The following is a 12,168-nucleotide window of genomic DNA, read 5'->3' on the forward strand; positions in this document are numbered from 1 at the left end:
TGGATTTTGATAGACTTTTTTGTTCAAATTACACGTAAAATACTTTTCCAACAATCCCACTAAACCCTTGAGACTTTTCAGAATTTTCCAAGACTTTTCTCCAGCCGTCAAGACTACCATCATCAGGTTCTTTCTTACAACTTGATCAATTTTTTCATACAGATTTGTCTGAAATTTGTTCATGCTAGAATTTTTTCATATGATGATTGATTGTGTTTTTTTGATCAATTTGATATGATGATTTTTTCATACGATGCTAGAACTTTGATTGATTTTTTCCAAAAAATTTTCATATGATGATTAATTGTGTTTATTATTATACTTTGATTGTGTTTATAAGGGATTGGAAAAAAACACTATATATATTGAGAAAAGGATTATTGATATTGTGAACCCTAATAGAAGAACTCATTAGCAGTGTTAACAAGGATTATTGCCACAAATATGGTACTAAGAGGGTTAAACAATGTGACAAAAACTGGTCCTTTTTTCTCTGTGCACCATAGTTGAATGTACGTCAACAAACCGCTAACAACGATTCCCTGTCATTAATATGATTGATAACGTTAGAACTCTAGATTTTGTAGTACTTTCTTTACAAAAACCTTGTACTAGTAGTACTTGTTAGTAGCACTTTTTATGTTACGGTTCTTCTTTTTTTTTTATATATATTATTGTTATTATTTTGATTAAAAAAAAACACAATCTTTACAGTTCATTGTTTTTATTTTATATATTATTGTTATTATTTTGATTCAAAAAATCACTATTATTACTTGTCCTTTCATTACAATGTTATTTATTAGGTTTGATTTTTCTATTGAATTATATATTATATCGGTGTATAGTTGTAATTACACTTTCGACAATTAGAAAATCAGCTATCAAATAATTAGTTTATTATATGTATATATATTAGCGATCAAATGGGAGACTCGCAAGAAAATAATAGAGGAAAAAGTAAAGACAAAGATTATGTAACTCGGACAATGGAGGAAACCAATGAGTTGTTACATCTCTTGGTGGATGCTATGAATAGGGGGATGCGTGATGCTAATGGATCACTTAGCAAACAAACTGTAGAACGGTCAATACTTCCTGACCTAAATGCTAAGACTAGGTTCCCTAAAACTTATAGTCACTATTTCAGTCGGATGAAGTGGTTTAAGAACCAATATAACATGATGTCAACACTTATGCGTCACAACTCTGGTTTTGGATGGGACTCAATTGCAAAAACTTTCACCGCTACTGAGGAAGTATGGAAAGATTACTTAAAGGTGAGCTAAGTTCACAATCTTTTAAACATATCTAATAGTTACAATTTTAGTACTTTATAATATCTAAGAGGACGAGATGTAAGCAGTTATCGTGATCGTCATGGAAATATATCACAAAATGTATTAGCTGCATGCAACTTTGATTTGGAATTCATGTACGTTCTTAGCGGATGGGAGGGTTCAGCACATGATTCCAAGCTATTAAATGATGCGTTGACAAGGAGGAATGGACTTAAAGTACCCCAAGGTAAGTCGTCAATTTTTAAACTGTGTTTTATCTATTTTCAGTTTCATACTAATTTTATATGCATTTCTTATGTAATTAGGTAAGTATTTTTTGGTGGATTGTGGATTTCCAAATCGACGCAAATTTTTAGCCCCATATCGAGGTGTACGATATCATCTACAAGATTTTGCAGGTCATGGTAATGACCCTGAAAATGAAAAGGAATTATTCAATCTTCGACATGCGTCCTTAAGGAATGTGATTGAGAGAATATTTGGTGTTTTTAAATCGCGGTTCACAATTTTTAAGTCCGCGCCTCCATTTCCATTTAAGGCACAAGCGGAGCTTGTGTTGGCATGCGCAGCACTTCATAATTTTCTTCGTAAAGAATGTCGTTCTGATGAATTTCCAGTCGAACCTACGGATGAGTCTTCATCCTCATCTTCAGTGTTACCAAATCATGAAGACAATAATTATGAACCCATTGTTCAAACACAAGAGCAGGAACGAGAAGATGCAAATTTATGGAGGACTAGTATAGGTTCAGATATGTGGAGAAATGCTACTTAGAAAATCATGGATTTATAATCACTTTGTTACTATTTTTTTAGGCAATAATGAATATTGCTATAAAAAATTTCGTTTTTATTTGCTTTATTCAAACTTTAGAATTTATTTATGTAATAAATAAAAAGTTAGAATTATATGCACCAAAAAAAAAAGTTATCATCCTTTTTATTCACTTTTGTAATTTTTTTGCTTAAAATTCAATGAATTCTTCAAAATCTTAAAAAATTCAATTAGTTATTCGAAATCATAAAAATCTATAAAGTAGTTTGAAATCTGAAAAGTCTGTATTGTAAATCCATCAAAATCCTGTTTAAGAATCTTGATTGTAAAAAGTCATTTAAAAAAAGTCATTTACAATCCCACACAATCAATAAAATCTCACGAAATCTTTAAAATCTTCAGGACTTTGTTTTGCCAAAAAAGTCTTTTAAAATCTCAATCCAATACACCCCCCCAAATGTTTTAAATGTTCAATTTCACTTATACCCTTATTTATTATGAGAGAGAATTTAAAAATAAATAAGTTAGTTGAATAAAGAATAATTAAATAAGGGTATACATGGAATAAATTAAAATTTATAAGAGTATTAAATGAAAATAACTATGTTAAATGTACTTCATTGGTCTGTGTGATTTTTTCAAAATGTTTCTTATAATAAGGACCGGAGGGAGTATTACTCTTTGAAGTTATTTCACCCACGTTTTGTTTTTCCCAATAGGCCTTGGCAATGGTGCGACGCATTTAAAACTCACTTCCAAAACAGTGGAAAATGCAGGGTCGCGGGGTTAATATGCTATTTTTGAAGTTTCATTGTTATAATTGAAAATACATCTTTCAACCAATCAATTTTAGACAAGCCGGATGGGTCAAGCAGCCCATTTTGTTGAAGTGGGTAACGAAGTTGGCACCTTCTTTGCTTCCTTCCACCCTACAAACTAATTGCTTTTCCAATTTTATCACTTTAGCATTTTACTTCATCCCCACAAAATATTAAGTGTCCCGAAATTAAAAATAAATTACAAACCGGAAGAGTTTGAGAATGATTTCCGTCTCTTTCACCCTTCGACGGCTCCCTCCCTCTACCAATTCCTGAACCCTTTAGTGTCTGGTTTCTTCCTTCTAAATGATACTCGATAATGGGTTGTGCTAAATTCATAGAAAAAACAAACGGGTTTCCTTAAATCACTCAAAGGTTGTTTCTTTGCAAGAATATATGGGCGGTGATTCGGTGGTTTTTAAACTTAACCATGCAAGAATATTTGCACTGTCGATGTAATGTTTTTCTACACATGCATCCAATAATGTGTTATCACATCATTTAATGAATGTGACACATCATGTGTTGATATATTATTGGATGCACGTGTAAAATAACTTTACACTGACATTGTATATAAATTAAATTCGTTGTTTTTTTACAAAGTGAAATGAAATTTGTTGTTTTAGTGAATGATACCGGAACTTTTAATTCATGTGTTCTTAAAACTTTCTTGAAGTGCTATGGGTTTATAATTTGATTACTGGAAAAATCTGTTGTAGTTGTGAATGTTACCGGAAAACTTAGTTGATGTGTCCGAAAATCTTCCTTGAAGTGTTCTGGGTTTATATTTTGATTATCGGAAAACTTGGTTCATGTGTTTTGAAAAAAAAAATCTGAATACCGAAAATATTATGCGGGTAAAGTCAAATATAATAAAAGGGTAAAATTGATTTTTTATTTTTTTTATTTTGTAGGTGTGGAAGGAAATTTATTGTAGTTATTTAACCGGATACAATCCAGAGTAAATGTGTGGTTTTGAGAAACCCAACCCACTATTTGGTATAAAAAAAAAAAAACCTATAGTAAATAATTTTGAGAATCTTATTCTTGTGTAAAATAAACATCAAACTTAAGCAACTATGATGTAGGAGGGTTTCCTTAGTAATTTATTATTTTAGGTAGATTTAGTTTTATTATATTTTAAGTAGATTTCTTATTTTTATATTTCACCTAGATTAGTTATTTTTATATTTTAGGTAGATTTGTTATTTTTATTTTACAATCTTTTAGAAGATTTGTTATTTTTATTTTTCACCACTATTTAAACCAAACTATTGTAGCCTTGAAAGGCAACCTTTTGATTTAATAAAATTCAGAGATTTTTCTCAAATTTGTTGGATTCCAAATTACTCCTTCTGGTGGATTCCGGAAGTCTAGTGGATTCTAGATTAGTTACTTTTTCTGGTGGATTCCGGAAATCTGGTGGATTCCAGAGCTTTTATCTAATAGGATTAGCGCTTGCTTTTCCTTCACGCTTCCGTACTGCGTCAAACTAGATTTGGTCCAGTAACGAGAAGTTTGAGTAGTAGATTATATGTCTGGGATTCGATCAATCTCATTGTAAATAAAAAGAAAAATCAAACTTTGAGGATTTTTCGCGGGTTCTTAAAAATTTTCCAAATATTGCGTAAAAAAAAATCTTAATATTGGGCAACAGTTTCACGCTACACTACATTGTTTATCAGCCCAAAAACCTATATATATAAACAGAAAAGTTCAAATCGTGTGTTTCGCATTGGTGGCTGCTAGGGTTCAACATGAACGACAAGCACTTCCCAGTCGAAGCTAAGCCTCATCGGCGGGTGTTGCGTCAGCCAAATTTAGCTATAACGCGGTGGATGATGTGTCTGCCAAATTTTGCTATGCTGACGTTGCGTGAGCCTAATTCTGCATCGCCGATTATCCTCCCCGACGAACTGATTGTAGAAATCATCTCCTGGCTCCCAGTGAAAACTCTAATGAAATTGAGGTGCGTGAATAAGTTCCTCAAATCTACCATCTCCGATCCTCACTTCGTTCAAATGCATCTCAAGAAATCATCACGAAATCCACACGTAGCACAATTCTGGCGTCCCGAATTTTCGAAAGAAACCAGATTTGTAACTCTCTCCATTCCTGATTTGCTCCAAACAAAGTTTACTCAACTTCACGATAGTCCTTTCCATGATAGATTGAACAATTATTATTTAAATGGAGGGGGACAGGTTATTGGTTCATGTAATGGATTGATATGCTTTATTTATTATTCATTCTATTACCGTACTGACTGTCTTTGTTTCTGGAATCCGGCTATGAGAACAGTGTCCGAATTTAGTGCAACTAAATACCATCCGCGTCGTTTAAAGTACTCTTTTGGTTATGATAATTCAGCAGGAACTTATAAGGTGGTAGCGTTCCATGTAGTGGAGAAGGAAAAGCAAAATGGTATGAATAATCCAAAAAGTGTGGTGAAAGTTTTCACCTTGGGGGATAATTCTTGGAGAGACATTCAATGTTTCCCTGTGCTTCCATTATACTGGTCTGACTATGACAATAACAGTAATGTGTATAACAATGGTGTATATTTGAGTGGTACTATTAATTGGTTGGCCCTTCGCAATTACTTTGGGTCGTATTATGAACCTGATTGGTTTAAAGGTGTTACTGTTGAACAATATGTGATTGTTTCGCTAGATCTCTCAACCGAGTCATACACTCAGATGATGCTTCCTCGCGGTTTTGTTGGGGTGCCACCACGACGTTTTCAGCCAAAGATTGTGGTTTTGACGAATTGTCTTTGTTTTGGTCATGATTTTGAGAGAAGTCACTTTGTTATATGGCAAATGAAAGATTTTGGAGTTCAAGAGTCTTGGGTTCAATTGTTTAGAATTAGATATGAGACTTTCTTTCCAAGAGGTCGGAAGTATATTTTTGAGCCGTTGAATTTTTTGCCATTGTACCTTTCTAAGAATGGTCATACGTTTATATTCGCAACAGATGAAGGAGGTTTGGCATTTCTCTATAATTGCATAGACAATAAAATAGAGAAAATTAGACCTACAAATAGAATTTGGTGGCTGTGGGTTACGAATCACATTGAAAGTTTGGTTCCGACTAGTTGAAAGTGAGTTTAGATTTATGTTTCTTCATGGATGGATGATACTTTAAATTTCTTATCAGTTTATAATATTAGATTGTGTGAATATTTTGTGTGATGGTTTAACTGCTTAATTTTTGTCATTGACTTATAATTGCTTAATTTGTTTGTATTGTTGTTGGGTGATTATATATGTATATCTACAATTGTTTTAACTTGGAATTTTGTCATTCTAAGTCTCTCATAAATTTCACTCATAAGAGTTTTCAATAAACTTCGATGATGAATGATACTTTTCAGAGAGAATAATGAATGTTGAAATGTTATGTGTGAAAGAGATTGGTTTATATAGAAAGCTGTACGAGAAAACATTTTTTATGCCGGCTAAGGATTACGTTGAATGCTATTTTTTTTTTCTAGGAGGCATTTGAGCAAACTATTTGAGAGCCAACAAATGATCCAAAATCATCTCACCTACAACTCAATAGAAAATTCTATTTTGAGAAATTGCATCGCCACTGCTTCATCCGCGTCCGATGGTTCATCACCGTCACTGCCAGCTACGTAGCTCATGCTAGGTACCTCCTTTTTTATGAGACAAAGGGGGAGGGGAAAAAGAAGTTTATTGCTAAAGTTGTTTTGTAGAACAAAATCTGTTTGAAACTTTTATGAAGCACTTATTTGTCTAATTGATGTTTGTTTACAATTCTGTGAAATTGTGTGATGCTTTTTTTGCTTTGAACCGTATGTATTGAAAAGCACAAATCATGTATCATCCACTGGAACCATGAATGAAAATGATATTTTGGTTCAAAAATAATTTTATCATCTTCTTCTCAATTTGCTAATTAAAAATAGAAAGCTTTTTTTTTTTTTTGAAACATTAAAAATAGAAAGCTTAAATTGTGGGACAACGTTTAATTTGAAGTATGCTCCTCTTCAGGTCTGAAGTTCGATTTCTTAAGGTGTCAATTTCGGTAGATTAGTCCATACAGAGCAAAACACTCTAGCTTTAAATGGTCATCTGCAAATGAACGGTGTGATTGATTCCCTTAAATTAGTCGGTTCTTTGGCCAAATGCTGAATTTTTTAAGAAAAAAAATGCTAAGAAACATTGAGGATTACTATCTCTTGGATGCACGAATTGATCAGATGTATTTGATAATGTATTTGATGCACAAATTGAGCAAAAAATAGTACTAAAAATGCACTTCATAAGTTGTAGTGTACTACATTCTATTCTATGAAACACAAACACATCTCGCCTTTGGTTTATAGTGTAAACAAATATTTAATTTGGATCCTTACACACGTTAACATGTGTCATAATAATACATGTTTTTAGATGTTATGAAGACAAACTAAGGGGTTATTACACCCATCAACATAACTATAGGGAACGTTTGTTCTCAATTCTACCTAGAAACTAAAATCATGAAATATACATAATTTGATCAACAAGTATAAGTAAATTTGGGAAAACTCCTCTAAACATCATATTATCCCGGAGACGCCAAATACACCATGTTGTAGTAAGTCAAATCAAATGTCTAACCTTGAAACCTTTCTTACCTTTCACCAAATTGCCAAAGCGATTGAAATGACTCCAAGTTTTGTCAAAGACAATATTGTCATCTTGCATCCAATTATAAATTTTACTCCACACTTGGTGAAAAAATTGACAATTAAACCGCACATGGTAAATATCTTCCACTTCTCTAAAACAAAAAAACACATGAAAGTATAACTCCCTGACTTGCTAATGCTGCATGTGTTGGCAATCTTGATAATGCTTCTCTCAGTCTTAATTAATGGAGGATTCATCCATTGTAATTTCAGGTACACGGTTACGGTAATTAACTATTCTTATCTACAATTATGCTATGTTTCATATCTATGACATGATCTAAAATAGAATTCTTTCAGCTACACCTTTGTGGATTGATTGCGTGTAGTGATTCCCATCGAGATTGGCTTGGTGTGGAATAGTAATTTGTTTTCAATTACTTGTATTCCCGGGACAAGAAGATGGAACAATTCAAATATTTGTTTATGCCGCTGTGTTTCCCTGTCCTTTTCTTTTAGTGCTTCGACCCGAGTGGAAGACTTGGGTATACATAGTTCAGAAGACTATATGCTTTAAAAAACAACTCTCCCTCTTTAAATTCTTATTGTTTAGTTAGTTCAGCAATTGTTTCAGTTCGAACTTGCCGTCACGGTCTAACCTTTGAACCTGCAGATTTATCCCGTATATCCCACGATTTTAATGGTCCAACCCACACAGACAAAAATATAAACGGACCGAATAAAAATTAATCTTAATTAAGTCTGCAGGTCGAATATCTGTCTTGCTTTGAACAAATTGGTGGCTGCTAGGCTATCCTCCCTAAAAAACTCATCGTAGAAATAATCTCCAGGCTCCCAGTAAAACCACTTATCAAAACTTTCATCTCTGATCCTCACTTCGTTCAAATGCATCTCAATAAATCATCATGAAATTCGCACCTTGCACTAATGTGGCAGCAACACAATGAGACCTATTTTGAAACTCTCTCTATTTCTCGTTTACTAGAAAATCACACTACCATTCACAAGAATCCTTACTACCCACCTAAGATAAATGTCATAATAGCTATTTGTGAAATATGTGTGAAGAGTAAACAAAGTAGATTGTCGTTTGTGTCAGAAGTGTCTGAGAGAGCCAATGTAGCATTTCAAGTGGTTCATTCAATGTGTTCCAATTTATGGCCTTGCACCGACCATCTAATCGACCATGGACTAAAGGGCCATTGCCCGGAGAGAGGACTATGTCTTGTGGACACCACAAGGTACATCTCATGCCTATTGGCCATTATAACTATCCTAGAAGACACTCGAAACATGAAGGATAAACAAACCCACCCGGTGGACAAACTTCTACATTTATTCTATCTCAACCCAACAATCAAGCCAAGCTTAACGACCGCAGAAGATACAACCGACAAATTAATCTCCAAGTATGATATATGTGGTCATTCTATATAAGTCCTTTTGAAGTGCTTAAGAGAGCAAATTTTTGAAACCTTAAGCCTTTACTTGACTTGTTTGGCTCTTGGACAGACCATGTTTTTGGGTTTTACCAACATAATAAAAATATGTCACATGGTCTATCATAAATAGAGATAAAATGAGTATAAAATAAATTGTCATGTTAATTTTTGTCTTGTCCATAAACTTTAATTCAACTGATAAAATATTAAAATTGTTATAGGTTGAATAATGTGATTAGAGTTCAAATATCGTCTCTTTCACTTATATGTGCTTGTGAGTTTGTAATAGTTATTGTCATTTTATTATCTACTAAAAAAACTAAAAATCATAAGCTGATAGATTTAGTCTAGTGGTGAAGAGTTTGAGTATTATACTATAGGTCATGGGTTTGATCCTCAGTTACTTGGGTAAAATTGATTTTTTTTTTGTAGGGGTGGAAGGAAATTTATTGTAGTTATTTAACTGGATCCAATCCAGAGTAGATGTGATTTGAGTTTTGGTTTTGATAAACCCAACCAGCTATTTGGTAAAAAAAAAATAAAAAATGTTTAGTAAATAATTTTGAGGATCTTATTCTTTTGTAAAATAAAAATCAAACTTAAGCAATTAGATTTAGTCCACTGGTGAGAGATTTTGAGTAGTACGTTATATTATATAGGTCATTGGTTCGATCACATCTTATTGTAAACAAACTTTGAGGATTTTTCGCTGGTTCTTAAAAATTTTCCTAATATTGCGTAAAAAAAAATCTTAATATTGGGCAACAGTTTCACGCTACACTACATTGTTTATCAGCCAAAAACCTATATATATAAACAGAAAAGTTCAAATCGTGTGTTTCGCATTGGTGGCTGCTAGGGTTCAACATGAACGACAAGCACTTCCCAGTCGAAGCTAACCTCGTCGGCGGGTGTTGCGTCAGCTAAATTTAGCTTTAACGCGGTGGATGATGTGTCTGCCAAATTTTGCTATGCTGACGTTGCGTGAGCCTAATTCTGCATCGCCGATTATCCTCCCCGACGAACTGATTGTAGAAATCATCTCCTGGCTCCCAGTGAAAACTCTAATGAAATTCAGGTGCGTGAATAAGTTCTTCAAAACTATCATCACCGATCCTCACTTCGTTCAAATGCATCTCAAGAAATCATCACGAAATCCACATGTAGCACAATTCTGGCGTCCCGATTTTTCGAAAGAAACCAGTTTTGTAACTCTCTCCATTCCTGATTTGCTTCAAACAAAGATTACTCAACTTCACGATAGTCCTTTCCATGATAGATTGAACAATTATTATTTAAATGGAAGGGGACAGGTTATTGGTTCATGTAATGGATTGATATGCTTTATTTATTATTCATTCTATTACCGTACTACTGACTGTCTTTGTTTCTGGAATCCGGCTATGAGAACGGTGTCTGAATTTACTACAACAGTTTGCCGTCAGCGTTGTGGGTGTTGTGTAAAGTACTCTTTTGGTTATGATAATTCAGCAGGAACTTATAAGGTGGTAGCGTTCCATGTAGTGGAGAAGGAGAAGCAAAATGGTATGAATAATCCAAAAAGTGTGGTGAAAGTTTTCACCTTGGGGGATAATTCTTGGAGAGACATTCAATGTTTCCCTGTGCTTCCATTATACTGGTCTGACTATGACAAGAACAGTGGTGTGTATAACAATGGTGTATATTTGAGTGGTACTATTAATTGGTTGGCCCTTCGCAATTACTTTGGGTCGTATAATGAACCTGATTGGTTTAAAGGTGTTACTGTTGAACAATATGTGATTGTTTCGCTAGATCTCTCAACCGAGTCATACACTCAGATGATGCTTCCTCGCGGTTTTGTTGAGGTGCCACCACGACGTTTTCAGCCAAAGATTGTGGTTTTGATGAATTGTCTCTGTTTTGGTCATGATTTTGAGAGAAGTCACTTTGTTATATGGAAAATGAAAGATTTTGGAGTTCAAGAGTCTTGGGTTCAATTGTTTAGAATTAGATATGAGACTTTCTTTCCAAGAGGCCGGAAGTATATTTTTGAGCCGTTGAATTTTTTGCCATTGTACCTTTCTAAGAATGGTCATACGTTTATATTCGCAACAGATGAAGGAGGTTTGGCATTTGTCTATAATTGCATAGACAATCAAATTGTGAAAATTAGACCTACAAATAGAATTTGGTGGCTGTGGGTTACGAATTACATTGATCACTTCTTTATATATATATATATATATATATATTTTAATTTCTCTAATAAATATAGAATTTAATTTATATGCACCGTCGGTGTAAAGTTATTTTGCACATGCGTCCAATAATATACCGACACATCATGTATGGTAATTAAAAACACATGATGTGTCACATTCATTAAATGATGTGGCAACGCGTCATTGGATGTATGTGTAAAAAAAAATTACACCGACGGTGCACAACAATTAAACTCATAAATATATATATATATATATATATATTGATCACTTCTTTATAAAAAAAATTACCACAACTATTATTCTTGATTCTTTTTAGTTAACTAGCAACAAAGCAGCAATTTCTTTGTAAGAAAAAGAAATTAAAAGCCAAAAAACAACCTATATAGGACTTGAACTCAGGACCCTTGAGTAAATGGGGGATACATAACCACTAAGCCAAAAGAATAACTGTGATAATGTTAGTAGTTATACATATATATACAATAATTCTGGTGTGGCTATAGCCACAGCCAGCCCCTACATGCATCCGTCCCTGTGTGTATTGATAGAGACCAAGTATGAGTAATATAGGAAAAGGCTATTAATGTAATAAAGAGTATAATGAGGTTTTATGAGTAATTAGCAAATGAGATGTGCTGAGTTGGCAACTTTGTTATGCCTCTTAGTAGTATATATACTATATAGTGAGGTAAAGTGAAGAGAGGGATTATTGAGAATCTTTTCGGTTAGGAACCGAAAGGTTTTGGGCAAAGAGAGAACCATCTCTTCTTTGAGGAGCTTAACTCTGGAATTATAGGGATTTAATCTCTGTAATATTTTCTTTTTAATCTATAATCTATAATATGTAATAAACCAGACTTATTTGTCTTTCTCTTTCCTCTCCTTATTCAACCTTATTCATCACATTTAATGTTGATATACATTCAATAGTTGTCCAATTACTTTGAAAAATGACCATA

The 12,168-nt window shown here is 33.5% G+C and overlaps 4 protein-coding genes across 4 annotated transcripts; all 4 read left to right on the forward strand.

Moving 5' to 3' along the window:
* Positions 1–926: 926 nt before the first annotated feature.
* On the forward strand, positions 927–1,289 carry LOC123922045 (uncharacterized protein At2g29880-like). The gene has a single exon (XM_045974790.1). It carries the CDS (start codon positions 927–929, stop codon positions 1,287–1,289), a length of 363 nt encoding a protein of 120 aa, XP_045830746.1.
* Positions 1,175–2,076, forward strand: LOC123922046. The gene is made up of 2 exons (XM_045974791.1): positions 1,175–1,527; positions 1,607–2,076. The coding sequence occupies exons 1-2, from the start codon at positions 1,434–1,436 to the stop codon at positions 2,074–2,076; spliced, it is 564 nt and encodes a 187-aa protein (XP_045830747.1). The 5' UTR covers positions 1,175–1,433.
* A 2,578-nt stretch (positions 2,077–4,654) lies between these two features.
* On the forward strand, positions 4,655–5,998 carry LOC123922047 (F-box/kelch-repeat protein At3g23880-like). Its single transcript, XM_045974792.1, has one exon. The coding sequence runs from the start codon at positions 4,655–4,657 to the stop codon at positions 5,996–5,998; it is 1,344 nt and encodes a 447-aa protein (XP_045830748.1).
* Positions 5,999–9,926: 3,928 nt separating this feature from the next.
* Positions 9,927–11,203, forward strand: LOC123922049 (F-box/kelch-repeat protein At3g06240-like; the record flags this gene model as incomplete). The annotated part of the gene is made up of 1 exon (XM_045974793.1): positions 9,927–11,203. A coding segment is annotated over exon 1 (1,254 nt), but the record flags the coding sequence as incomplete, so codon positions are not given.
* Between the last annotated feature and the right edge of the window lie 965 nt (positions 11,204–12,168).

This window comes from Trifolium pratense, linkage group LG4 (genome assembly GCF_020283565.1).
Source record: "Trifolium pratense cultivar HEN17-A07 linkage group LG4, ARS_RC_1.1, whole genome shotgun sequence".
Taxonomy (NCBI): domain Eukaryota; kingdom Viridiplantae; phylum Streptophyta; class Magnoliopsida; order Fabales; family Fabaceae; genus Trifolium; species Trifolium pratense.

Bases quoted from the DNA above. Each gene is read 5' to 3' on its own strand.
- LOC123922046 (XM_045974791.1), top strand. From the start codon at position 1,434: ATGTACGTTCTTAGCGGATGGGAGGGTTCAGCACATGATTCCAAGCTA. The intron at 1,528-1,606 runs GTAAGTCGTCAA...TTATGTAATTAG, and splicing joins TGGACTTAAAGTACCCCAAG to GTAAGTATTTTTTGGTGGAT.
- LOC123922045 (XM_045974790.1), top strand. From the start codon at position 927: ATGGGAGACTCGCAAGAAAATAATAGAGGAAAAAGTAAAGACAAAGAT.
- LOC123922047 (XM_045974792.1), top strand. From the start codon at position 4,655: ATGAACGACAAGCACTTCCCAGTCGAAGCTAAGCCTCATCGGCGGGTG.